Here is a 27656-nt window from a genome sequence, read left to right as displayed (position 1 = left end):
CAGTCCTGACTGTCCGTTGTAGTCTGTCTCTGTCCTTTTTGGTGGCAGATCCAAACCAGACAGTGATGGAGGTGCAGAGGACAGACTGGATGATGGCTGTGTAGAAGTGGATCAGCAGGTCCTTAGGCAGGTTGAGCTTCCTGAGCTGACGCAGGAAGTACATCCTCTGCTGGGCCTTCTTGATGATAGTGTCAGTGTTGAGCTCCCACTTCAGGTCCTGGGATATAGTGGAACCCAGAAACCTGAAGGATTCCACAGTAGACACAGGCTCCTCCTGAAGTCCACGGACATATCCACAGTTTTGAGCGTGTTAAGCTCCAGGTTGTTCTGACCGCACCAGAGAGCCAGCTGATCAACCGTCCGTCTATAGGCCGACTCATCACCGTCCCGGATGAGGCCGATGACCGTTGTGTCATCAGCAAACTTCAAGAGTTTGACAGATGGGAGGAGCTGTCAGAGGAGCTACCATCTTGTTAGCCGAGCTCCCCGTAGTTTACACCCTGCCTACAGTCTCAACCATCGGATTCAAGCAACAGGAAATAACGTTACTCTTTTACTCACTGAAATGTTTCTCAGTGTTATTATAAAAAGAAACGGCATTTAATTTTGGGTTAAAAAAGCATTTTAACGCATGTTACTTAAATTGTAATGGGTATAATATTACCGTTTTATTAAAATAATGAGTTATAGCAAAAAGCAGTACATTACTGTAATAGCGTTTTTTGTAAAATGTTACTCCAAACACTGGTTAGTATGGTTAGTAGGCTGGCAGTTCATGTATTTGGTCATAAACTAAAGTCCTGAGCAAATACATTTAGACCTAATGAAAAGTAAGAAATCACAAATGTATTACAATCCATCCAGTATCTCAGTCTGGACCAAAGCGATGGGCCAACCGACATTGCCACATGCCACGTGACTAAACACCTGAAGTGTAGCTTCCTTTCTGCTAATTTACCAAACATGGCACGAGTGCAAATGCCTTTGTCTTTCTCTCTTCTTTCTGTCAGAAATACATATATAATATTCAGGGAGCCTTTTCGTTCCATTTTCACCCAGCTGATGAAAACACTTAGGTTCACATAAAATGCGGTTGACACGCTGAATAGAGGCAGAGCCAATGCAGGCTTATAAATGGGAGTGTCAGTACAAGAGCAGAGCACAGGATCATCAGTACCCTTTGGGGCGTGATTCACACACGCTGTAATAAGTGGAACATTGATGTAGAAAATGGCAGGAAGACAGAGAGCATCATTATTGGTGCCGTCTTGTGCCTCCATCCATTTAACGAATCTATTAGAGAACATCACACACTGAGAAAGAGCAGCAATTGTACAGCAATCTGACAAATGGACTCCAACAGGAATGACTCATCTGCACATAAAGTACAAAGAGCCTCTGATGCAGTCTGTATCTTTGTGCCAACATCATTTATGTTTTAATTTTGCCTCTGTGTGTGTGTGTGTGTGTGGCAGTTGTAGCGGGATGTGTAATGGGCTGACAGAGCTTGGTGAATTCCTGTCTGGCCTGTAAAAGCAGCATGAGCCTCTTCCTGTATCCTCCTGTGCAGGAACCCACCTGGGGCCGCACACACACATCACTATCCCATACACTGCCTGGCAGCTGCACCTAATAAGTCAGGAGGAGAAATTCCCTGTTCTACAGCCTCAGTCGTCTCTCCCGTTTCCCTCTATGAGCTCTGTGGTACCATAGTATTCAGATGCTCTTCAGTGGGCGGTGAGTGTTTGTCTGACCTTCTCAGCTCTCAGCCCACACTCTAATAAAACTAGTGCCGCATTTAAGCCTACATATAGAATATCAAGAGTGTCGAGCCAAAAACACAAAATACAATTCCACTGAACATAATTCATGGTTCAGTGAGTTTTTTGCTGAGTGTAGTGCAGGTTAAAAAAACATGTTGAGCTTTGCATTCAAAAACAATCTCAGCAAGAGGTAGAAAACACAATGCCAGAATGTCATGATAGCTTAATAAAGGACTACTTCAGTGTTTAGAAGTGAGAGAACTTGCTTAAAAAACTGTCAAAGTATTGTTTTTAAAGTACATTATAAGCAGTCCTTGTATTTTTAATTATTTTTTGGTACATGTCGGCTCTGGCTAGCTAACATGACACATGGAATTCCAGTGAGAGACAGCAGGTAGCAGCAATTATAATTCTAACCGAGACTTCACACAAATCATATGCACAAAACTTTTTTTTGTTAGGTTTTCCTTTTAATTTGTCTCAGGATTGCTTGTAGACCTCGTAGAATTTCAGTGATTCTCTGTTCGCATTTAAAATCAAAGTTGTTCGAATCAGTTCGAATGAGAATTGTTGTTGTTGGAAAAGTAATAACCTCACTTCTTAACATGTTTCAGCAGCTTTTCCATCTTGACAGTAATAAAGCTCTAATGGAAAGACAGAATTCAGGATTTTTATGAATCACACATGTCAAATAAGATTGCTAGACTGGCGTAAACGATCAACAAGCAGCAGCTTCCACCCAAAAATACTTTTATCAGCCTCCAAACACCCATGTTGTTTACAACACACTAAATCCAAAACTGATCTTCCCATTGCATTGGGAAGTCTAACAAAACATATCCTGCTACAGACATAGATTCTCTTTTTTTGACCCTGCAAGCAGTGCAGCGCAACTGCTTTGAAGTTTGGGACAAAGTGTACCTTTTAAGCTGCTGCAAACACTTTCATCAACCAAAAGAGAATTTAGCAGGCTGGTTGATAATATCTCAACATGATTCTTAATAGTACAGCCATGTGGAGGGCGCTTTAGAGGAGCAAAACAACCCGCAGCAAAGGGACACAAACCAGTGCACACAGCTTCTACTTTTCTGAGCTGGGAATCAGTTGTTTCTGTGGCACACTCACACACACACAGCTGTTATCCTACCTCTGGTGTTGGTAGCCATGTCCGCCACCTTCTGAAAGGCATCCAGGAAGGCCACAGCAGCCAGAACAGTGGTTCTGGACGAAAAAAAAAATTACTTTAGAAGAAGCTGCATTTACGATTTAACTTTATTTAAAGGTTAAGTTTGGCATTTTTAAACCCAATGCCCTATTTTCACATATTTTGGACTAGTTTTTGGAAAGGTTTTGGAATCCGTGCAGTAGACGGCTTCATCCGGCAGCCACAAACCGTCTGCAGTTGCTGCAACGTATTCCTTCTGGGCAATTCTCAAAATTACGTCTACAAAAAGTGCTTCTTTTGCCACCAACAGACTCAGACTGTTAAACCAGTTCTCGCTCAAGGAAACAATTCTCGCTCTGAAATATCGTGAGAGGCGAGTTGACAACGGTGGAAACGAGGGAGTGGAGTTTGTTGTGTCCGTAGTGAAACTGCTAGCAAGATAATTATTCTCAACAGTACTCAAAATATTCCTCTCTCCAACTCTTACTCACATTTCTACCGTTGTCTTCCTGCAAGAACTCGCCTCTCACTACAGTCTCTACATTATTTTTCAAAAACAGTGTTACACTACACTGGACTTATGTATTTATTGTTTATTTTTGATTTGTTGTCAAAGAAACTTACCGGAGCTGGGAATGTAGCTTGGTGGCCTTGGCACTGAAGTCCTCCCACACAGGATAGGAGCACTGGCAACAGACAGACAATAATATGCATTAGTATTAACAGACATTACATATTGGTAAAAAAACACAGCGGCATGCCCGAAACCTTAAACTTTACAGAATGTTCCAGGTGTTCTTCACATGTAGAAAGGAACTAAAATGACACTGATTTGGTTGAGGATTTGAGGTAGTTGCTCTAAGCAGATGAATGTTAACTTTAATGTCTCGCAGCCAAGTGATCAGACGTTCATAAAACACCACAAACATGCTTCGTTCTAAAAACTTGCAGCACCGTGTTGTATTTTGAGTGGATCCATAACCATTTTAACTGCCTCCTTTTCTCCTCTCTGGTGTGCTGTCTCTCCTTCTACCATTAATCACTCTGTGTCTCAGTTTATCTCTCTCACTTGCTTGCTGTACCTCAGTCAATGTGGAGTTACACTTTTCCAAATTTACTGACATGAAATACAAAAGTCATTCTTGGCAAACCAATGTCAAGAAATACACCAGTGTGACATTAATAAAATTGACTAAAGTACTGGACGAAGAAGTCTTTTAAGATACTTATATATTGTCCTCCAGTGCATTGATCTTCATTGGATTTTAATAGATATAGCTTTTTCAATGAGGGAGAAGAAGTAGGTGATGTTAGGATTTTAGGAATTTGTAATAACTGATTGCTGAACCTTTTTGTGGAAAGTGTGATTTCACATACCAGTTGATTAATTAAAAAAAGAATGGACAGATTAATCCATAATTAGTTGCAGCCCTAAAAAATGCACTATCCCACCCAACTGCTGCTTACATGTTACAAGTCATCAGTAACAAGTAAAAAGTATTAAAATAAGACAATGTGTCAAGCACGCCACAGACTCTTTTGAATTGTCCTTCAGAACTGTTCAAGGTAAAAGCTCTTAATAAACTTGACACGAAGCATTGCTGCAAAAGATGTTCTCACACTTTTATTTTAAAGGCACAGTCACTTAAGAGGAAGTGATTGTGTGAGTAATTCTAGCTGTCATGACTGAGATCTCTTTCAGCACCAGCCGTTATCAGTTTATATATTTTTTATTTTTCTGCTATCAAAGCAATCTGGCCGCAGGCAAGATATTATTGCTGGCGGGCCGGTTCTGACCCATGGGCCGCCTATTGCTGACTACTGCCTTACAGGAACATAAAGATAAGGAAAATCTGCCTAATATGAAAAAAAGAAATGTAAAGAAATGCAGGGTATATTTAAAAAGTAAAGGCAAAGAAGGAAAGTAGGGAGTGTGTGTATGGGTGGGCGTGTGTGCTGGGGGGGTGGGGCATCCTGTCGTGATGTCAGACTGGCACAGACAGTAAAGGCTGTATACCCTTTGATCTGGCCTGTTTGATGTGGCTTGATTTGGTCTGAAATCATAGTCCTATTTCCCCTTGGTATCAAAAGCTCCCCCCTACCACATGCACTACCGACACACACACACACACACACTCACCCGTTGTAGGCTGTTTGAAGTGCCTAAGTAGTGTGGATGGGAGACGCAAAGTGTTGCCCTTCTCCTTGCACACACACACACACACACACACACACACACACACTGATACATATACACATGAGCAGTCCTGCATGTCATTAGCATATTTCATGCATTTCAATCCAGTAAAAGAGCCTGGTGGCAAGTGACCAAGTGATGATTGAGTGTGTGTGTGAGTGTGTGTGTGATTGCTGCCTATTCTTTAACATGCACCCACCCCCTAACCACACACACGCACACACACACACACACACACACACACACACACACACACACACACACACAGACACAGACACACACAATGTTTGTATGCTGCTGTGAGGTACCATAAGGAACCAAGACATGGATGACGACCTGGAACATTTACTTTGACCAAACGGAGTTAACAGTAACCTGCTAAACTCACTCCAGTGGGAAGGAGATGATGAGGCAGCAGTACTGTGAACATGTACCATGTTCAAAAAACATAAAATGTTAAAAGTAGGAGTGTAACATTTGGAGTACTATTAAGTATGAAAACTGAAGTTTCTGGTTCTGTTCCAGAAGAAACATAATTCAAAGTAAAATTAACATTTATTTTTATGTATTTTATTTTAAATGTATTATTATCTAACATTTCAAGCCACATTTCAGACATTGTAGCCAATAACACAGACCATTTCCAACCAGCTTAAACGTGTATTTAGACAAAAGCTCCCCTTGTGTTATCACTATGTATGATGCCTCTTTCCACTGACAATGTGTGCAATCACCCTGTCTCTAAATGTTGCCAAGGACTCTGTCTGAAAACATCTTCGGACCTTCACTGGTTAAATGTCACCAGTTGGACAGACTACTAACAGAATGGACAGAGACAGTCGTCCAGAGTATGTGTTTCTCATACCGCAGACATTACAGTTAGACACCTGGAATGATGGCACGTATCAATGATGCGAACAACAACAATTGTCCTGACGTGTTACATGCACTGCTGCACTGGAGAACACTCAATGAGAGCTTTATTTTTAAAAATGACAAGAAATTAAACTCAAGAATTAAATTGAAATCACAAAGTTTTAAATTCTCATGGAAAGTGATGTAGTAGATACAGTATGGATGGTAAACCCCAGGGAACTTTTGTTTTTCTTAGAACCACGAGATTGAACAAGCTGTCGTTGACAGATTGCATCCAGATCCAGATGCTAGTGGAGCAGAGGCTAGCCTGGAAATGGCATCAGGACTTTTAAATTTACATTTATTCATTTAGCTGACGCTTCTATCCAAAGCGACTTACAATTGCTAATTATATCAGAGGTCTGGAGCCTCTGGAGCAACTTGGGGTTATGTGTCTTGCTCAGAGACACATTGGTGGATGGGTCACAGTGGTCTCTCACACCAAAGGCAGGCATCTCATCCACTGCGCCGTCACCACCCACTTTGGATTTCTACATACTGTAAGGGTTAGAGATCATAAAATAAATACAGAGCTTGGCATAGATGTTCATATTTAGTGTTTTATGATTGCTGGTGTAGTAATTGTTGCTTTCTTTAAAACAGCCCCAACACAAATATAATTATTGTAGATTTGGTATTTTTCTTTTCAATATTCCTTGATCAGATGAAACTTTATAGATCTGTTCTGGTGAAATGTGGGAAATGGAATCATCTTACAAAGAAGTCTGTACACTGTCAAAGTCAAAAATTTAAGTAGGTTACAAAGCTCTCAGCCTTCAAGCTCCATGCTCTATAAATGTGTCTGTGAGTGTGTGTTTGTCTCAACCAGAAAGCTCAAAGACAGCAACCATAACTACTGCGCTCACATGATTATAGGCCTTGCCGAGGGGCAAATACATCCGTGTGTGAGAGACACAGAGCGGGAGACAGTGAGTGTGTGAAAAAGCTTTTGGATTGTATACTATTACATCACCACTTCCTGTGTCACCAAAAAAACTCAGCCGGGCATGCAAGATTCCCTCTTACGCACACACACAAAAAGATACAGACACGCACATGCTACCCGATCCATCCCAGTGTAAACATATCACGAGAATGCACCCTAGCTTTCTTCCTTCCCTGCTTTTACATACCACGGTGGATACCAGATTTGAAACACTGTGTGTTTGCTGTATCAGGGAGGGAAACGTTCAGCTTTGAACAATTCACCTTGGTACTTCACCTTTCCCTCTTCCTTTATACCCTCCCTTCCTTCCTCTGTCCTTTATCGCTTCCTCTGTCAGGAACAGGCCGTACTGAATGTGGCGAGCTGCGCTGTGGCTGCTGCCTTCCAGTCTTTTTCTATGACGAAACGGCTTGTAAGTAGCATAACAGGCAATTAAAATCAGAGAGCTTTGGATAGCCAATCACACCTTAGATTTTTTATATAAATACATTTTTACTATTTCACTCATGAACCTTAAACAACTATAGAGGCAAGCACCAAACTGCAGCTGGAGGCGCCCTCTGTAACTTTAGTCTTAACACCAGAAACTGTTTTAGACTCCTTCTCCCTCCATTCTTCGTTCCTTCCAGTGACACTCTCAGATTACAGAACTATGTTGATTGATGGATTTTATTGTTTTTCCCTATCAAATTTCAACTTAAAGTGACATTTATTTACTTAATGTGGAAAAACGGGAAGCTAACTGCTCCTAGCAACTACAACTGCACAATAGGAGAGTGGCGAGATGGATACGTCACTCACAACTAATTGATTTGGGCACAACAAAATAACACCACCCCACATCAAGAATTTGGCTAACATGAACACGGTGTCAGGCATGAACTAATGAAACGAAAACAAAAATGGCAATTCAGTCTGATCAGGCTGCTTTTATTTAGCCTATATTTGTTTGCATTTTCGTGAACTGGCACCAAGAACAGTCTTGTTGCATCTGCTCCTGTACAAACGCCTGGATTACTTTTGACACAAGTAGGGCTGTCACGATAATCGCAAAAACTGAAATACCGCGCTATTGGTCAAGCCTACCGTGGAGGATGGCAAGCACCGCAACAACCGCAATGTTCATACTTTACACTTCAGGGCATGTTAAATTAATAAATGAGTGCTTCAAAAGTTCCACAACCGTAACAAGCTCTGTAACGGTTAAAGGATGGATCACCATGGGCTGTACGTGACCTGACTACAAACTCTGAAGCTGTAAGTGTTGCAGTGTGTTGTTTTACTGTATATTTTAAAGGTTAGCTAACTTGACATTAGCATATTGTGCGGCTAATGTGGCTAGCACGCTCTGCGATGTTGGACCAAGGTTGTGATCCTGACGGACAGTCCAGAGAAACTGTGGACAGTAAGCCTCATTTGAAGCTCACTAACTAAGGAGCGTAGTGTGTCGGAAGCCTGCAGCTGTTTTTCATGTTGCTTTCTGTGGAAATTCAGTTATAACGTTACTACAGCGCAGTGGTTAACTGTGGACAGCCATTCCGCTCCACACTGGCTTTTGACTTGATTGACATGCCCTGAAGGTAATGATATAGCTACATCTGAAAAAGACACTGTCTAACTACTGATTTGACTGTCTTGTGCCTGAGAGAAAGGGTTGCAATTTCTGATGCAGATTTTATCAATCATGTTCAAACATCCCCTTTTTAATTTGTATAAAAATAAAAAGTATGTATATAATGCTTTACTCTCCACTTGATCCCAGTGTATAGAGACCCTTCCATCTTCCTCTATCCCTCCATCCTCATCCCTGATAAAGAGCAATACATTGACTTTTTTTTTCTGTCTTCCAGTAATCCTCCATTTCAGCTGGTCCTGACTCTGGACCATGGGGTGCTGTCAACAGTCCTCTGGCCTACTTCTCAGAGCGCCACCAGTCCACCCACTCTGCCCAGCACTCCATTGAGAGCTCCACTCCACCACTCACTACAGTGGATGAGAAGCTTACTGTCTCCTCTCGTTCTTTTGTTCCCTTTGTTTCCCCCACAGCAAGACAGAAAAACAGAGGAAATCCAGCAAGAGAGACAGAGGGAGAGAGAGGACGGGTGGAGGCAGGCAGAGAGGGATATAAGGATTAGCCAGTTTTTTTTTGTATAATCGAGCCAATTCGCACGTTAAAAAAGAAATGCGAGAACCAAACAAAAGGAGCTAATTTCACAGAGCTTCATATGCATAATCGACTGGATGGGAGTTTTCAAAAAGAGGATCCAACTCATTTTTATCAAGGTTGGGGGTGAATATAACGCACAAAGGAAAATGCTACATATTAACTTTCTCCACTTCTCCCAGAAAGAATGGTTGTTTTTGTCTGCTCTGTAATCAAGTGCACCATTACATACTACTTATATTTTTATTAACAGAAAACATTAGGCTCATTAAGCTTCATGTAAAAAGAGCTGTGGCACTCCATCTCACAGCAAAGGCTACACATTTAATGACTGATGACTGTTTCAACTGTCGAGTAATTATATGATAACCAGATGAGATGTGTCAGGATTTGTCTGATTCAACTTGGCAGGCGAGTGATTGATTAATCACATATGTTCACTTTGCAGTAATTATTCAGAGCAGAGGGCAAGTAGCATAAAATTAAAACGTTAATAACACGTTTTAGGAAGGAGGATGGGTTGGGCTCTGTCCACTACCAACAGTCAATGTTGGTTTCTTCTGACCGTAACCACAATCTAGGGCTTCGCAATCTGTACAGCATTCGACACCCTTTATCCTCAGACCCTAAATTCCGAGGGTATGAAGATATGTGGGGTCATGATCTCCTCCGCCATGCTGAGTAAAACACTTCTCCCAGCACATCGGCTGGCACTTTGTTTCAACAGGAAAAGAATCAGCATGCAGATGTGGAGACGGAGGCTGCCTCACTGCATAATTGATGAAGTGCAGAAGCTAATTCCAATCTAAACATAGTGTTGAGGGGAAAGAGGACAACCATGTGTGTTGTTGTGTCTCTGCGTTGCAAGGCCAGAGATCATGGCAGACGCCCTATCAGTGAAACATCTGCCCAATGGGATGTCTGCACCATGTTTTGGGTAAATCAATACTCATGAATGTCATGTAATATTCCAAGTAGGGGTGGCCCAAATGTACACAAATAATCAGTTGCCTCATCTCACGTATCACAGCAAGAATAAAAGACGAGAGATGAGGACGAAAGGACAGGAGCACTAGTTTCAGACGCAGCTACAAACATGTGGATCTTTAGGATCCGTAACTGTTTATGTTTGCCTGTCTGAAAACCAAAGTCTGTCTAATTGACCGGGTTATTTTCTTCCCACTATGCTCATAATGACTGACAAACCACCCAAAGACTTTGAGAATATATGAAACTATAACAACATAACTCAAACACAGTCAACATAAAATAATGGCATACATCCATTTGGAAGTTATGGAACAAAAGTGTAAAACAAAGCACAAAATAACTGGCATGATAATTTACATAGTGAGAAAATCTATGGAACCTGGCCCATCCAAACATCCTACACTTCCCATAATGCATCTTGGACGCTCGAGATACCCCTAATGACATCATCCATTATTTTCTCAGACTTTAGAAAGCTCCTCACCGGGGCACAGCCTGTTTTCACAGCCTTAGTAGTGCTCACCATGTAAGCTGATATTGATGTTGAGTTCTCCTTTCAGGCCATAGCTGTGTTTCAAATCTAAACCTAAATATTCAGGCACGAGTCATGAAATGTAAAGAGAGAATTAGACACAGAACAGACAGCACACTGATAACAGACAAGACCGCGGTGGGGCCATGTTCTCACTCCCAACTCGTCAAATACTGCCCCGTACTCAGTGGCCCTCTGCTTTCAATATGACGCTGTAGGTACCCCTCTAGCAACATTTCCGGATGCTCAGGGCTCCGCGGTCAAGTTAGCAATAATAAATATGTCTGGTCAGACTTTCAAAATAAAGTTTGTATGATGAAACAGTTGCACTGGTAAGGTTCAGGCACAACAACTCTAGTGCCAGAATTGACACTAGAGTAACTACAGTGTCATATTTTGAAGCAAAGGACCACTGACTAAGCCGCAGTATTTAACGACTTTGGATTAAGACCAGGTTGGGGCCATCTACATTATCTTTCATTGGATGGTACGTTCACAATCAGCCATGAATCAGCCAGTTATAAAGATGTCACTTTCAGCTTTCTCTTGCTTTCTCTTTCATCTCCTTTGCTGGGCTGAAAGTCATCGTTACCTGCACTGCTCCAATCGTGTGAAAGGGCTCTTGGTGCATGCTGACGGTGTGTCTGTCAGACCACTTAGCGTAAGTGGCAGCAACCGTTATTGTGACCCTCGGCACGAAGAGAGATATGTGTGCAGAGATAAGAAGGAGAGGAACTTAACTTTGATGGCTAAACCAGATGAAACCGAAGCACATTAGACTGAAAGTGTCTGTGAGAAGATTTTGTTTTAAAAAAATGATGAACTACAATGTTATTTGAGCCTTATTTAACAGTGGTTGCAACAATTTGTGATAACTCTGACATTAAAGCTGCACTTCCCTATGAATTGTATTAATATGTTTTATTTTCTAAATGACCTCAAACACGTATTAGCCATTTCTGTACTTCGACCTGTATATCAGCCTGGCTTATCAATGCAGCAATGCAGTTGGAGATGTTCTAATGTACAGTAATTTACACACACGGCAGGAAGCAAGACAGGACAGCGCAGCACTACAGTGTGTTGGGAGATGCAGAAGCTGTCAGTGCTGATGGAGAGGAGGGGCGGCGTTTCTTTATGGCTGAATGCAGATGCTGCAATGGAATTTTTCTCCTCTGAACTTCTCTGCAGTGTGCCATTCCACTCAACTCTGCAGCTTCTGGCATGAAAGAGAGAACAAGTATGTGGAATCATATATGGATAAATTAGCTCTTTTTCACCTGTTCCACAAGTATGCAACCCCCCCCTACACACACACACACACACACACACGAGCACATACAGAGTTAAGTCCAATACAAACATATCTTTCTAACATGAACATGTGATATAGAGCATGAAGAGAACTTTCTGTTCATTCAGTAGTCTCTTTTTGAAATGAACAAGAGAATATTGATTGGCCACATTCATTGTTATTCTCTGTCTCCGTCTCTGGCCTGTTCATAATGATCAGTGTGTTTTACAGTGAACAGCTGAGTGTGATGAGAAGGCTTTGACAGGCCTGACAAAGGGTTCAGTGAGAGAGGCTGTCTTGGCTGGCTCCCAGCAGGCTCCACGCCTCCCATGGCCAGTCCTACCCATTCATCTCTACCGGGCCTAACGAGCCCCGGGGCCCTAACAACCTCAGAGATTTTAACGAGCTCTAACTGATCAGGGAGATGCTCCTTTACACGTCCTATGATTTGGCTGGCACGTTGGCACCTTTTCCTTGTGAATTGCACCGACTGTGTTTACATGGTTGTCTTTGCAATGAAAAAGTTCAGAACGTCAAAATCATCTGAATCATTTAAAAATAAAGTTGTGTCAATGCAGGTCATTTTCCTTAAGCTGCTAGACACACCAAACCTGCTCTCAACTGCTTTCTCAACATCAAGGATGTTTAAGCAAGTCAAATATCCCAAGGGTCATTTATAGAACTGAAATGTCTGACCAAAATGAATTAACTTCAATGGGTGTTACGCTATGGGGAGTATATTAAATCTGAGCAGAGGTTTTGCATAAAGTCACATTTCAAACTTGCACATTTGACTACAAACTGTCTTAGAGCTAAACTTTGAGGGAACAGAGAGAGACTGAAAGTCCAAACAGGAGAAAGCTAGCATATAAGCTGTGACGGAGTAACGTTACAAACGGCTCTGCAAAAGCGGCATGGTTTGATCGGTTGATGGTTTGTTAGCCACCAAGCTAGCAGGCTTGCTAACTGCCACATTACCATGCCAACTGGATTGTTGAGCTATTGTGGCTGGTTAGTTGTATTACTATGTCATCAGCTAGCTAGAATGTTACTGGTTAGATTGCCAGCCACAGTACCTTGCAACGTAGCCATATCACCAAGCTTCCGCCATTTCAAGGATATTCAAACAAATTTCACTGCGCCACTTTCTGGTGAGTTGACATGCTACATGTTGTAGGCCTAATGTAAGGATTTTATACACAGCAATAAAACGTTTGTGTTAGTAAGGCTACTAGGGTCCCCGGCTAAGAATTTATATTGTCGAATCAGAATTGTCAAGTCATGCCTATAGTCGACCGATCATCGAATCATAAGTGTGCATGTCTTGTGTCTCTAATCATTAGTCAGTGAAACTTACACTGTAATTACATTTCCAGCAAAACTGAGGCTTATTGTTAACACTTTTTTTTCTGCTCTGCTCACCTGCCATTCACCTGTCCTGTGCAGAGTTGCATGCATGTCGCGGTGCCTCGCGGGTCTCTTCCAAGTGCTGTTTAAAAACAATATAATATTCTTTGTCTATTAATGGAGATAAATGATCTGAACGTCCCGTGAGGTGCAGAAAACTCAGAACAACCTTGATTTTTACCTTTCTTGGATAACTATGACCTGGGTGACTGAGAACCTTCACAGACAACAGAGTCGTCATGTTTAGTCACACCTGTACTGTTCCTGTTATGATAAGCCAAAGTGTATGCTGTGAAAAGAGCCTATTATGAAACACCAGAAACTTGTTACAAGAAAAAATTGATGCTGAGAGTGAATTCAACTTAATGGCTGCTAAATTTGCATGTCTACGAACCACGAGCATGAGGGAGCTGTCTTTTTCCTCCTTCTTTCCATCAACATGCATCTCGGCCTCTGTTTTAAACAACAGTGCTGCGGTGGGAAGTGCTCTGGACCACACAGACACAAACACACCACAGATTGGACTAATGATACGCTTCCACAGAGTTCCTCAGTTCTGCAGCATGACCCAGGGTCATAAGACATAATTTACCACAGGATTTTAAAGGGCTGGAAAATAATGGCCAGTTTCATATCTCCTGGTTTGTTGATGTTGTTGATCTACTTTAATGAGGAGGCAAACAATCTTCAGACACTTTTCCAATGAACTCCACCAATTTCCTTCCTTACTACCGATGGGATTTTGTTCCCAAGTTGTAGAAAAACATTTAAAATCAACATTCTTAAAACCCATTCATGAATGAAGGCTTTCAATGCATTGTAAAGTGAGTACTGAGTCTCATTTCTACATATTGTTTTGTTTACTTCTATGTAAATGTAAATTAGTTCATTTTTTCAACAGTCTAATTACAAACTCCAGAGTAATGTGACAACAATAACAACAGCAATGTGCCATTATGATAGAGTGAAAATTGGCGGAAGACGAAATGATTAGCTGATTAATCGATTAGTCGATTGGCAGAAAATCTATAGGCAATCATTTTCAATCAACTGATTGCTTAAGTCATATTTACAAACATTCTCTGGCTCACTCCAGCTTCTCAATTATGAATATTTTCTGTTTTTCTTAACCTTCTGTGATGGTAAACATTGGGCTTTGAACTTTTCAATACAAACATGCAGTTACAAGAATATATCAGCTGTGGACTACACACACTAGCTACATACACTGCAATGTGAAGCTTGCAAGGCCAGGGAATGGAAGCGAAGCAGATGTGACTGACCAACACAAGCCGCAGTCTCTTCTTGGTTTCCACCATAAATGAACTGAAGATTTTACTCTCAGGAGGCATCTCTACCCTACTGAAGAAAAAAAGCAGTCCTTGCTATGAATCAATCAGTGAACATTAAACATAACATAAAACAGGGATTCTGCTGGTTGGCAGTACTGGAAAGAAGTGATTTAGTAGGGTTGTGTTGAAGCCTTCTCTGTCTGCTGTTTTCTGGAAGTACAGACACTATTCTCCTGTTTTAAACTAGGGCTGCAGCTAATGATCAAATGCTCAAATGATCACACAGAACCAAAAATAATGTCTTCAAATCTCCTTATTTAGTCAAATAGGCTCAATATACAATTATGTTAAATAGATAGCATAACTTATCATGACTTTGCAACATAATAGTATAAGTTTTGTGCATTTCACTTAATGAAGGCTAATATATATATATATATATATATATATGTATGTATGTTGGAAAATATATATACTGATATTTGGATGTTAAAAATCTGATAATGATATATCGAGTGATGGTAATTTCTTAAAACATGAACAATTTTTAAGTGGATCCAATTTGTTTATGAGTGAGATTCGTACAGAGTGGGACAATCTACAATTACGGCATGTTATGGTGACACTATTTCCACATTTCTGTACTGCAAATGCTTGCAAAAACTGTCTTTTTGACTATTTGGTGTGTGTTCCAGCTCAAAATATGATCTGCATGAAAGATAACAAATAAAAGAATGTCAAGCAATGACTAAGAAACAACATGTAGAAACAACATCATTATTCCAACAATAATTATTAACTCTTCAACGGTATGCTATAAAACTGATTTCAGGAAGACATTAGAGGAAGGCAATCAGCAAACTGTTTCTCATCTCTGTGTCAAACAAATTGTTATTGTAGTCAGTGATCAGTGTTTTGTTGAAAAACTGGGCAATAAAAGACCCAAAAAATAACAGTGATACTGGAGTTTTTCACACCTGAGACAAAGCATAGTATATTTTTTGTGTTATCCAATGCACCTACTGATATTGTACACAGCAATTTAGGCATGTGCTAATAATATGCATATAGAGGAATTGGGTTATAACCAAGCCTATTGTGTCTGAAAAGTCAGACCCCTCTCATCTCAGGGCATCCAATACCAACGCTTTCAGAAATAGAGACAAAGCGTAGTTATTTGATGCTAAAGGAACGTGTCTGTACGAGATGCTCTGGGGCGTCTTGTACAGACCAGAATTGCTAGCTAGCTAGCTAGCTACGTTCTTGTTAAAGGTGTTGACAGCCCCCTGAAGCCCCCTAACCTTACCATCAAGGGCGCAAATTTCATCTAACAGTTGGGGAGGGACACTAAACATAAAATTTCTAAAGCAAAATTTTTGAAGGGGACACAAATAATCCAGCCAAAATTGTACTTGTAGAGGATATGTGTACACAGAGGGAAGCCTTACTGCTATTATTAGTGTAGGATGGAGACTGTGATGTTACCAAATTGCCATGACTTTTTGTACATACTTTTCTCTGTCTTTTTATCTGGCCAACAACACACAGCAATAGTTTTTTAGATATGACTTAGGTTCATAGGTTCACCATCTATCATTTTATCCTAATTATCTGGCATCCTCCACATAGTATTTAGGTTTCCTCTGAGACAGAGGACGTCTCTTACTTAGATATTCAGCTGCAGCAAGCCAACTGATCTGCCACTTAACATCATACTTGCAAAACCTAACACAATGGTAGTTCTAAAATATTAGCCTAATATCAGTTCACACATAGGATTATTGCCATGTTAGTTGTAGTAAGAGATACACCAATTGCATTTTTCCTGGCTGATTCCAATTACCGATTATTGGAAGGTCTGACCAGCTGATTCCGAATATTTCTTTCTAACAACTAACTGACAGCATACACAAACATCTTTGTAACTTGTCTTTATTGGAAAATTCCTTTTTTATTAGGATCCCCATCAGCACCAGCATAGACGTTGGCTATTGTCACTGGGGTCCATTCATTTGTATGACCATGAAGAACTAGATAGCCTAACGTTCGCATTTTCACTGAAGGGAGCTGTTTTATAGCTACAAATAAAATCCAACTAAAAAAATTAGGCCATTTTAATTGAAAATATTTGAAAGAGTACATGCCGTGCGATGGACTGGCGACCTGTCCAGGGTGTACCCCGCTTTTCGTCAGCTGGGATTGGCTCCAGCCCCCTGCGACCCTGTACGCAGGATAAGCGGTTGACGATGGATGGATGAAAGAATACATTACCCCATTTCTAGTATTTTATTTCTAATCTCACCATTTCAATTTTACTTAATTCTCCACCTTATTTTATTGTTTACTTACAAACTACAGTAATCTGCTCACCTTTCTTTTCCCTTCAGACACACATGCACCTACACCTGTCTCTCTCTTTCCCTGTATCTGTGTGTTCTGACTTTATTTGTCAGCAGTTTTATAGAAGACAACTCGCATTTCGTACTTTTCCGTTTTCACAGCAGCATGTGAGCCGCGTGTGGAGAAGGCTTGTTGTTAATTACCGATGGAGCCACCGTGGTATGAATGACATCAGCGCCAACAGCTGTGTCCTATGTAGTTTTACCTGCTCCGTGCTTTAAAATATCCATATGTGTTTCTCTGCAGGTGTAAATAGTAAGTGCTATGTCTCCTTCACTCCAGTGACCAAACAAGCTACAATAGATAGCAGCCTAATTTTTTTGTCATGATTAATTTATTAATGACTCACATCATCTGTATTAAAAAGAAAAAATCATTTCATCTGATATTCTAAGTGAATAACATAGCCCTGCCAGCCATACTGGAGTACCACAACTACTGAAGCGGTTCAAACTTTCTATCCATCTGGAGAGATTCTTCTTCTTCTTCTTCATATGGATTTACGGCAATATAGACGCTTCTAGGCATATTACTGCCCTCCTCAGGATTCCGGGGAGCTGTGTGTGTTGGTGAAGTAAGGGGGAAGTAATTATATTACAATTAAATATATATCATTATATTATTTAATTATTTTTTAGGGGGGACAACCCTCAGATGCGATTTCCACCTATGCTTACCATAACCATCAGAAATGTTAGTGCCTAAACCTAAGTCACTGACTTTATGCATGTCGACCGGCTAACCCTACAGCTGTCTGCAAGCAGGTAGGGTTAACCTCCTTTGTGTTGCTGCAATGCTGAAGGGTACCTTTAGTGTCAAATAATTACGCTTTGTCACGCTGTCTGAAAGCGTTGGTAATGACGCACAGAGATGAGAACACGTTGGAAAAGTTAAGGAAATAACTTAAACCTTCATTCTTTCTAATGGCCAGAAGGGGGCAACTCCACTGATTGTAAAAAGAAGATTGATTGCATTGGAGTTTATGACAAAATGACCCTACTACTCACTTAATTTATTACCTCAGTAAACACTTTCTTAATGAGTTTATGGACTCGATCACTAGCTTCAAGTCTTCTTCAATACAGCATGATGTTCATTTTCTAAATTATGGTCGCATTTAGAGGAAAATAGTTGATAAAGCAGGGTATGCTTTAGGGCGTGGCTACCTTGTAATTGACAAGTGGCTACCATGGTGACCTATAAATCAGGATAAATCAGGATACTTGCATCCACTGCACTGCGTACATTTGACCAGCACTGTTGAAAAAACTTATTAAGGGTTGTTTGTTTTAAGCCTGTACACAATACACAGTTAATGTGAATTACGAATACACCTTGTTAAACAAAGCTAGCTAGCACCATCCTCTGGTCCAATTATGGTCACGTCTGGTTCCAAAAACCAAGATGACGAAGGCCAAAATGCAAAATTCGAGGCTTTAAAACGGTAGTCCACAAACAATGGTGACTACGTCCACTTCTTTTATACAGTCTATGGCTACAACCAAGTGAAAACAGTGTAAAAAGCCTTTAAAGGCCTTTCTCTCCTGTTTCTTAAGGAACCGGGAAATCTATTCCATCTTACTGCTACTGACCGTGAACATGACCTCTACGTCTCATCCCGTTACACCGCTGTGACCTGTGTGTGTGTGTGTGTGTGTAATTCACTAGAAAGCTGCGAGACATAGCCCCCAGGCAGACAACTATTTAATGCCCTTACAAACGCACACACACACACACACACACACACACACACACACTCTGTACTGTATGAGAATATGGGAAGGTTTCAAACTGTACGAATATTTCAAATGCCAAACATCTGCACTAGGAATAATCACAACAACTATCAAACTGCAAGACTATTACTTTTTGAGCTTCTTTGCAACTCCCAGTGTCCACCATTATTCATTCAAAATGATCAGGTCTACGCAACACAAAAGAAGTCAATATATCATGCACACAAATAAAGCAGACACGCAAGGAGTGACTGGTTGCCTTGGATGGAGGATCTGCTGAGGAGAGAAAAAGGAAGGGAGGACCTGGGGAGGAGCAGAAGGAGGAATAAGAAGACTGTGGGGAAAGAGGAAGTAAAAGTGCTTTCTAAACAGCATGGATTCAATCTGCTGACATTGGCTGACAACAGCATTTAGCTTGGCTCTTGTAAATGTGAGCCTACATGACACCTAAAAGCACAACAGTATCAGCGGGAGAGATGGTTCACTTCTAAATGCTGCCAGGTTGCTGCGTTAGCTGGCTGATATTGGTCTTTATGGTAGAGCACACTGATAGTTCCTGCTAGAACTTGTAAATTCAGGTGTCTGGAAGTACAGAAAACAAAATATCAGACTTTGTCAGAAATCCCTATATTGGCATTTAAAAGGGAAGTCTAGTGATTTTACACAGCCAGGTCTTGCTGCATTAACCCTTTTGTGGCTCCAGAGATAGCTGTGCAAAATCTCACAAATTGCCTCAAGTGATGTCACTTGAGTCAGCATCAGTTGGGGCTGAACACTACAAGTCGGAAAATAAAAAAAATCTGGGGGTGTGCAGTTAGAAAGTCAGTTTACCAGCCCTCTGTGGCCCACTCCATCTCAAGGCGACATTAGCCTCTACTAGCATAACACTCAATGTAGGAGTGATATGCTAAATTGGTGGTGTTGGGCCACAAAATAAAGAACACTGTGAAATAAAGACACAGATTGTTGTCATTCAAATATCTAGTATATAAAGATATACCCCTTAACCCATTTAATCCGGTTATAATAGTGACCTTAAAAAACTTTTTCCATTTATAAGGCTCTAAAAATGTTACTGAATGATGTATCAATGCATTTTAAGCAAACACTGAAATAATAAAGGGTATCAATGAAATATGTGCAATATCACATGTTTAGTGTAAACTGTAACATGACCAGAGGTGTTTACTTCCTGGTTGCACCATGAGAACTGGATGGCTACATAAAACTTCCCAAACAAAATGTTAGTAAAGTATGTTAACATTAAGATATGACAGAGAGTATCTTTAAGGTGTCCAGTATTTATACCCAGACAAGACAGGCACCATGATATATAAAGACAAAATCCCCCTTTTCCCTCCCTCGTGGGGTGGTATGTGTCATCCTCAAGTTTGGGTCCTCTACCTGACGTCTGGCAGTTTGTGGGTTCTGCGCGGTATCTTAGATGTTACTAGGGCTGCACTCTTCTGGTCAGAGACTTCAGATGTTGCACCTGGAATCTGCTCAAGCCACTCTCCCACTTTGGAGGTCACAGTCCTTCTATCCGTCAGTGGCACATGCCGTGCAGCGGTTTGTCTCTCCATGATGGTTCTTCCTCCTCCTTGGGTTTCTGCTGCCTGAGTCAGCCCTTCATCTTTGGGGGCCATGTTACTGATGTACTCCTGGACCTTTGTTGTTTCATTCTGGACAGTGGTCTTGACACTCACTAGCCCTCTGCCTTCTTCACTCCTCTTAGTGTACAGTCTAAGGGTGCTGGATTTGGAGTAAAACCCTCCATGCATTGTGATGAGCTGTCTTGATCTCAGTGGCCTCTATCTCCTCCTTTGGCCAGTTTATTATACCAGCAGGGTCTCTGATGACTGGCAGGGCGTATGTGTTGATGGCTCAGATCTTGTTCTTCCCATTCAGCTGACTTTTCAGGACCTGCCTGGCTGAGGCTGACTTCCTTGCTGCCTCCTTATGGTTCCCATTTGCCTGGGGGATCCCAAGGTATTTGTTGCTGTTCTGAACACCTGCATTGTGGCCTTCTGGTAGCTCAACCTCCTTGGTTCTGATCATTTTCTCTCTTTTTCATATCACCTGACCGCACTTGTCCAGTACAAATTTTTGAATGTTGCACAAACAACTGTTTACAATGATACAACAATATCAATGTTTCAATACAAGTTGCAGTAAAGTTACAACATTGAAATACACTATTGTTGTTTTTGCTCTCTGAACTGTCAGGGTTCTATAATGGATTTTGATATGTAAATTAGTCATGCTAGAATACGATGAGCATTATAGTGTCAATGTTGGGAGCTGCCATTGACAGTTTTAAGTATCTTAATAACTGGTCTGGAACACAAGATTCCACCGGTCACAAATTCTTGAAAATGAATGATTGTTTATTTCAAAGGGTTACTGATGTTATATTATTTGATTTGATTTATTTGTAGGGCTGCGACTAACAAATATTTCCATCAAGTAATCTGCAGATTATTTTCTCAATTAGGCTAACTGATTTAACGTCTTATCTGTAAATGATAACAAATGGTGAAAAATGCTGATCACAGTTTTGCCAAATCCTAAGGTGACTTCTTGAAATTTCTTATTTTTGTCGTGCTGGAACCAGAGAACGTTTGACATTGTACTTGAAAAATTACTGAAATGCTTAATCGATTATCATAATTGTTGCCATTTAATAAATAGTCATTATATCAGCTGATTTTCTGTATGAATTAATTGAATAATTGTTATAACTGTATTTACTTTGCTTTCCAAGTCTGCCAATTCCTAGCTTATACATCCACTTCACCAAATCTGTCAAAACCACCCTGTTTCCAAAAACCAGTGAAGGAAAAGTATGAATCCATTTATTTCTTCTGAAAAATGGCTTCTTCCTTGTTGAGCCATGAACCTTGATTAAAGCCACATTGTTTCCTGTTGAGTCAACATGAGTTTGAGGGCTGGTGACTCAATGATTCTCATCCACTCACTGATGTTCATTCATTGCCTCTTAGGGGATTCAGGAATTCATCTATTCCAGACTAGGGCAGTAGTGTTTGTAGTGACCCACATATATCAGAGGGAGCTGGATAACACAAACAAGAGGACCATTAGAAACCAACTGAATAATAGATGAAAACGGAGACATTTCAGGAGAAGAGGGAGTAGGGAGATGCCTTTAAAGTGGTATTCCTTGAACATTGATTACCCAATTTCATTCTATGTTGTGTGTGAGCATCAGTGCCTGAGAGAACAAGAGAAGTACAACAGAGACGGAGATAAAGACTAACTATAAAGTGTGATCTCAGTCTTGAAGCTTTAGTGATATTGTTGATATTTTTGCCAAATACTTTCTTATGAGGAGTACTAATCAGCCTGTGAAAAGTGCTGTGGATCATCCTTTCTAAACGTTTGGAAAAAATAATTAATATTATATAATAATTCCATCTCCTTTTACATTTATTATGGCTTTCTATCCCTGTTTATGTTCATTCTATGCCTTATTTTATGCAAAGCATTCAGTGCGTGTACTTTTTGAGTGGTAAAGCACTTTGAGCTGCATTTCTTATATGAAAAGTGCAATACAAATACATTTAATTATTATCATTTTATTATTAATAATAATAATTATCTAAGCTTGGCCCTTATGCCCCTCTTTAGCCTCCCTGCAAAACTAAGAACACAACTACTGCTAAGAATAGACCTGTATGTGGTCATTTGACGAGAAGCAATTGAGATTTACTGTTCACGGATGAATTTACTGTCCTAATAGAAAAATGCGCCGAAACAACTCTGACATGTCACAGTACCGCAGAACCTCTGTGTGCCACTCACTATACACCTACATCCTGTACTCTGTGGAGGAGCAGTACAAATGCTGTGTCATAGGTGCTGATGTTGCTATGCAACCAACCCGAATGTTTTTCAGAGGGATGAACATTTTTAGTCTGTTATCATCTCAAAATGGTTGTATTTGGCAGAATAATGATTTCCCATAAGCAGGGCCCCTTGGAACTTCCTTGATTTATGAGCATGCGTTTGGGGTGCATCCCATTATACAGCGCTCAATAGAATCTCCTCAATGTTTACCAAAGTACAGATGGATGGTCTGTATAGCTTGAACTGGTTATTTCCCTTCACAGGCAGCGCAAGCAATGCTAAGTATTTTTATTACTGCCATGTCAGTCCAGGCATGAATAATAAGCCGGACACCCATTTAAAAAGTGATTTATTGTCAGAAAATCAGGGACAATTCACTTTTAAAATTTCCCAGAGCCACATGTGATGTCAGGAAGTTGCTTGTTTTGACAAATATATGTATGTGGTGAACAACATGGCAGTGTTTGAGAGCAATGTGTTCATGTTTGTTTCTCTCTGTCTGCAGAATCCGTACCTGATGCGGCCCATTCTGCATCCAGACCTGCCAAACTGCTGCGTTTATATAATGTGTTTATTTCTTTGTTCCTCTCTCTGTGCTGGAGTTCTTTTAAGAACTTGGAGGCTTTATCCAGATTATTATTAAATTGGTTGAATTTTAATAAGAGTTTGTTTATTCATATAGCATGTCAAGCTTACTTCAATATATTCCCAGCAAATCTGATGTTAATATACTGATTTTACTAATGGATAGGGCTGTTAGGCTACAGTATGAATGAGCACTTTAAAGATATAAAGATAGTAATTATAATTATGTATACATATATATGGCTGGTCTGGTTGTATACTCAGGAAAGATTGTGAAAATGGACAGTTTTAGCCTGAGTAGTGGCGATTGAATATTGACAACATATTTTGTTGTACAGTTTGAATTTGGAGATTAGAAGATTTAAGACTGTCAAAAGAGTCACTTTTCTCATCACTATATAAAACTGCATAGCTATAAGGGATTCTGTAACTTACTTACAGAGCACAACCATGTAATGTACAATACGACTACAACTACTGACAGCTTATTAATTACTGCAAGTCAACACATACCCAGACTCTCAAACCAGTGTAGCAGTTTGTTGTCCTCTCTCACGTGTGGCCGTGCGCAGCAGATACATAGTATGTGTTACGTAGGAAGGTAACGCAGGGAGGAGAATAACAGGATCATAAGACATTTAAAAGTAAACACTGTTCACGAGTCCCGCACCTCGAGTCTGAGTCAAGTCTTTGTGTGTGCGACTTAAGTGCGACTCGAGTCCAAGAGTCAAACTCAAGTCCCCATCTCTGTACTTTACTAATATTCCCGTTTCTGAATTTCTAAATGTATACTTGACCTATCTGACCTTTAAGGTGGTGTATGGGATTCTGGAGAATCAAGGATTAGTGTTGTGTGGCTCGGTCCACGCCACTTTGTTTGTTTCCTGGCTGCGTACAAATACAAAATATACGCTGAATTTGACAAAAGCACGTGCATTGTATTAGAATCGCATACACCAACTTTAAAGGTGCATTTTACACACAGAGATTGCTCAGTTATGAGGAGTACTACGCAGCCTGTGAAATAAGTATTTAATGTAAGTGATCCAGTGTTTTTGGAGCTTGACCAACAGTAGGGAGGTGGTAGTAGTAAGGGTCAGGATGTCTAGGCCTCTGCTGCTTCAATTTTGGCTGTTCTTTTTTAAATCTTACTCTAGTCAGCCACCCAACTTCATGGAGCCAAATAGAAAATCACTGGAGTACCCCTTTTCAATTGCCCATGTTTACGCAAATTTAGATGTTTTTCTATCCATGCTGAAGTGCTGAATTAAACTGATCAGAATCTAAATGAGCCTATGTATGTGCTTCTACATTTACTATTGGGAATATTCTTTGATCCATGTATCATGCATTAGTATTGACTTGATATTCAGGCTCATGCTTGTGTATCTCGTCCTCCTACTCCCACATGTCCCAATGTAACAACACAAAGTCAATAATCTCCCATATGGCACAGCAAGAATGAAGAACTGGTCGTGACCTCTAACATTTGGGGTCAAACAGATAGCAATAAAATGTGCAGAATTTGGAAGAAAAAAACAACAACAACAAAGGGAGCCACAGCCTACAACAACATTTCATCACTAATGGACAAAACCATTACAGATACTATTACTACCCATGTTAGAGTCTATCCCAGTCTGCAGATATGCACACACAACAATATTTAGAATGAGAGAGATAGGGGGATGACATGGAATGACAGACAGGCAGACAGACAGAAGGACTTGCAAAGCTGCATGGGCGTCAGACAGGCAGACACATTGACAGAGTCTGTATCATGAGCCATCTGATGGACGCTTTCACCAAAGCATCTTCCAGCAGTGGATGCAGTGCATTCAGCATGGGTGGGTACTGAACCACTAAAGCCTGGCATGCTGGAGCCATCAAGCTGCAGAACCACTGACTGACAGAGAGACGGGTGGGTAGAGAAAACAGACAGACAGACAGCCAGAAAGCCAGGGAGGCTGGGTGTCTGACGGCTGCATGGCTTCTCACGCCTTCATGTTTTCCTGCCAGATCAGCCTGACAGAAAATCAATGACGCTGCACTCTCATGGAGACGCACAGTAACCATAGAAAAAGGCGGCAACGATACAGCCAGCCCGAATATGCTAAAGTCATGTCTGTATCTTTTCTCATACACCGGCAGATTTATGCTTGGGCAAGAACAAGACCACGGTGATTGTGATGATGATGTGAATGTAACGGAATGTGTCAAAGGTGTAGCCTAACCGACATATGGGTCCTTTATCGGACACAAGTCACAGATCGTCTTACAGTCCTCACTAATGCGCCAATTAGCTCCATGAACCCATTGAGATGAATTAAGTTCCTGGTTAATGTAGACTCCGGCCACTAACACGGGGCTTTTTTAGGAGACCCAGCGCTTATATAGGCCCAAAGGCTTTTCAAATTGACACTCAATCCTAATTATGTGCGTATCATCACAAAATTTGCCAGAGGCATTGACAAACCTGTGTGAAAACAGCGGACTGGCTGTTTTGTGAGTGCGGTAGTCTGTTTTTTTTTTTTTTTTTTTTTTTTTAACAGGGGGAAAGGGATTTGAGCATCACGTCAAGCATGTCCGATAACGGATGCATTGACGCAGCCAGTATTCTGGGGATGGAGCAGGTGGAGGGGGGCGGGTTTCGCACCAACAACCCAGCGGGCCGCATCACTGTCAGTAAAACGGTGTCATCATTCAATTCCTTAATGCTCAATACGATCGAAATCATCATGAGCTTATTAGTGGAACTGTGTGTCCAGACATTTTGAACGTGCAGCCTATTTGAAAGCGACCCACCAGCTCCATTATGATTAGGCTGTGTGGTTCTCAGGGAGGAAGCACATGTGTTTCACCACCATCACTGACCCAGTGAAACGTTAAAAGAACAAGCTTATTATTTACCTTCATGTCGTTGACAATCGCCTGAAATAGACCCCCGAGGGCCCCGCATTCCTTCTCCACGGTCTCCATGTTTGCCAAATCCACCATTCACCGGAATTTGCAGAAGCGCGCACCAACTGCGCGCTACCAACACCCAGCAGGGAAAAAAGATGAAAAAATGTATTTCCACAAAATCACGACCGGCTCTCCGGGTTCTCCTTCAAATCGGGAGCCCGACAATAACGGAGGGATGCAGCAAGAACAGGAGGAGGGGGTGGACAAGAGAAAAGATGCCGTAAGAAACAGCTTGCGCTGCGGACGCCAAGCGAAGGGAAGATGGGTTGTGAGAGAGGTAAGATGGTCTCTCTCTCTCCCCCTCTCTCTTTTTCTCTCTCTCCCCGGCTCTGGGTTAGTCAGGCGGTGAGACGTTCAAATTGTAGGCTACAGGGGCGACCGCTCATCTTGGCGCAGCCAGCCTACGCGGAGTCGGTGGGGACGCATGTGAAGGCAGAGGAGAACCGGAGCGACAGATCGCCGTGTATGCCTGTGTGTGTGTGTGTGTGTGTGTGTGTGTGTGTCAGGGTCTGTGCCTGTGAGTTCGTGCATGCATGTGCGCGTAGGTAAAGGCAGGCTGTGATTGGTGCAGAGGCGGTGGGCTCAGCGGTGCGGGGAGAGCAAGCCAGTAATACGATCCATGCAACTGCAAGGGTCAAAAAAAGGAGGCTGGACAACGGCCTGTCACATGTCACATAGATATAGCTACCAAAAACAGTGAGTGCGTGTGTAGGAATGTTTCCTGATGAGCCTAATTAATACTGGTAAAATAAAATATCATTTTCAGAGCCCTTCAGAGACTTATAGGGCTATTATTTGATGTAGCATACCATTATAGGACCGTGTTCATGGTATTGTTGCAGGGCACTTCTGTTGAGCCCATCAATATGAAAAATGAGTTCAATAAGACTGATATGTATCTGCAACTCAGCAAAGTAAGGAGAGTTAAATTTCTGGTGTTAAAACTTTACAAATCTCATTCTAGATTTAATTTAACTCTGGTTTGACTGAAACCAGTTTGACTTAACTCTCTGCCAACAAAGAGTTGCTGTAATACTGTGAACTCTTTTGTTGTGTCATCTTGATTATTTTTAACTCCGTTCTTAACTTCTAACTTGGCTGTGACCCGAAGGTTTGTTGGTTTACCCAGTCGTTCACCATGAAACAAAACATTATTGAATTCAACCATAGAAGGACACACTTATCATTAAACATCAATTTATTTTACATTTTTTATTTATTTAACTTTTAATTTGCCAGGAAGAAGCCCATTGAGATATAATCTCTATTTTAAGGGATACCTGGCTAAGAAAGGCACCAAACAGCATTTAAAAGTTACACTGATATGACAACACAATAAATTAAAACATCTTCCAGCACACCTATACATTCACTAAGAGAATCCAGTTTATGGGAAACATCTACATTCCTCCTTAAGGACACCTGCAACCAGGGACTTG

At 41.0% G+C, this 27656-nt stretch overlaps 1 protein-coding gene across 6 annotated transcripts in view; it reads right to left on the bottom strand.

Annotated features, from left to right (window-relative positions):
* Positions 1–26683, bottom strand: part of mtss1lb (MTSS I-BAR domain containing 2b) — a 771894-nt gene extending 745211 nt beyond the window's left edge. For all 6 annotated transcript variants that reach the window (XM_046032154.1, XM_046032163.1, XM_046032162.1 and 3 more), the window contains exons 1-3: positions 26164–26683; positions 3553–3614; positions 2911–2984 (exon numbers count right to left, since the gene is read on the bottom strand). In XM_046032154.1, coding sequence (XP_045888110.1) covers positions 2911–2984; positions 3553–3614; positions 26164–26250 — 223 coding nt within the window. In that variant the 5' untranslated portion in view covers positions 26251–26683. The remainder of the gene's footprint in view (positions 1–2910; positions 2985–3552; positions 3615–26163) is intronic.
* Between the last annotated feature and the right edge of the window lie 973 nt (positions 26684–27656).

This window comes from Micropterus dolomieu, linkage group LG20 (assembly GCF_021292245.1).
Source record: "Micropterus dolomieu isolate WLL.071019.BEF.003 ecotype Adirondacks linkage group LG20, ASM2129224v1, whole genome shotgun sequence".
NCBI lineage: Eukaryota > Metazoa > Chordata > Actinopteri > Centrarchiformes > Centrarchidae > Micropterus > Micropterus dolomieu.
Note: the sequence above shows the minus strand (reverse complement) of the source record. Positions and strands in the feature narration are given on the sequence as shown.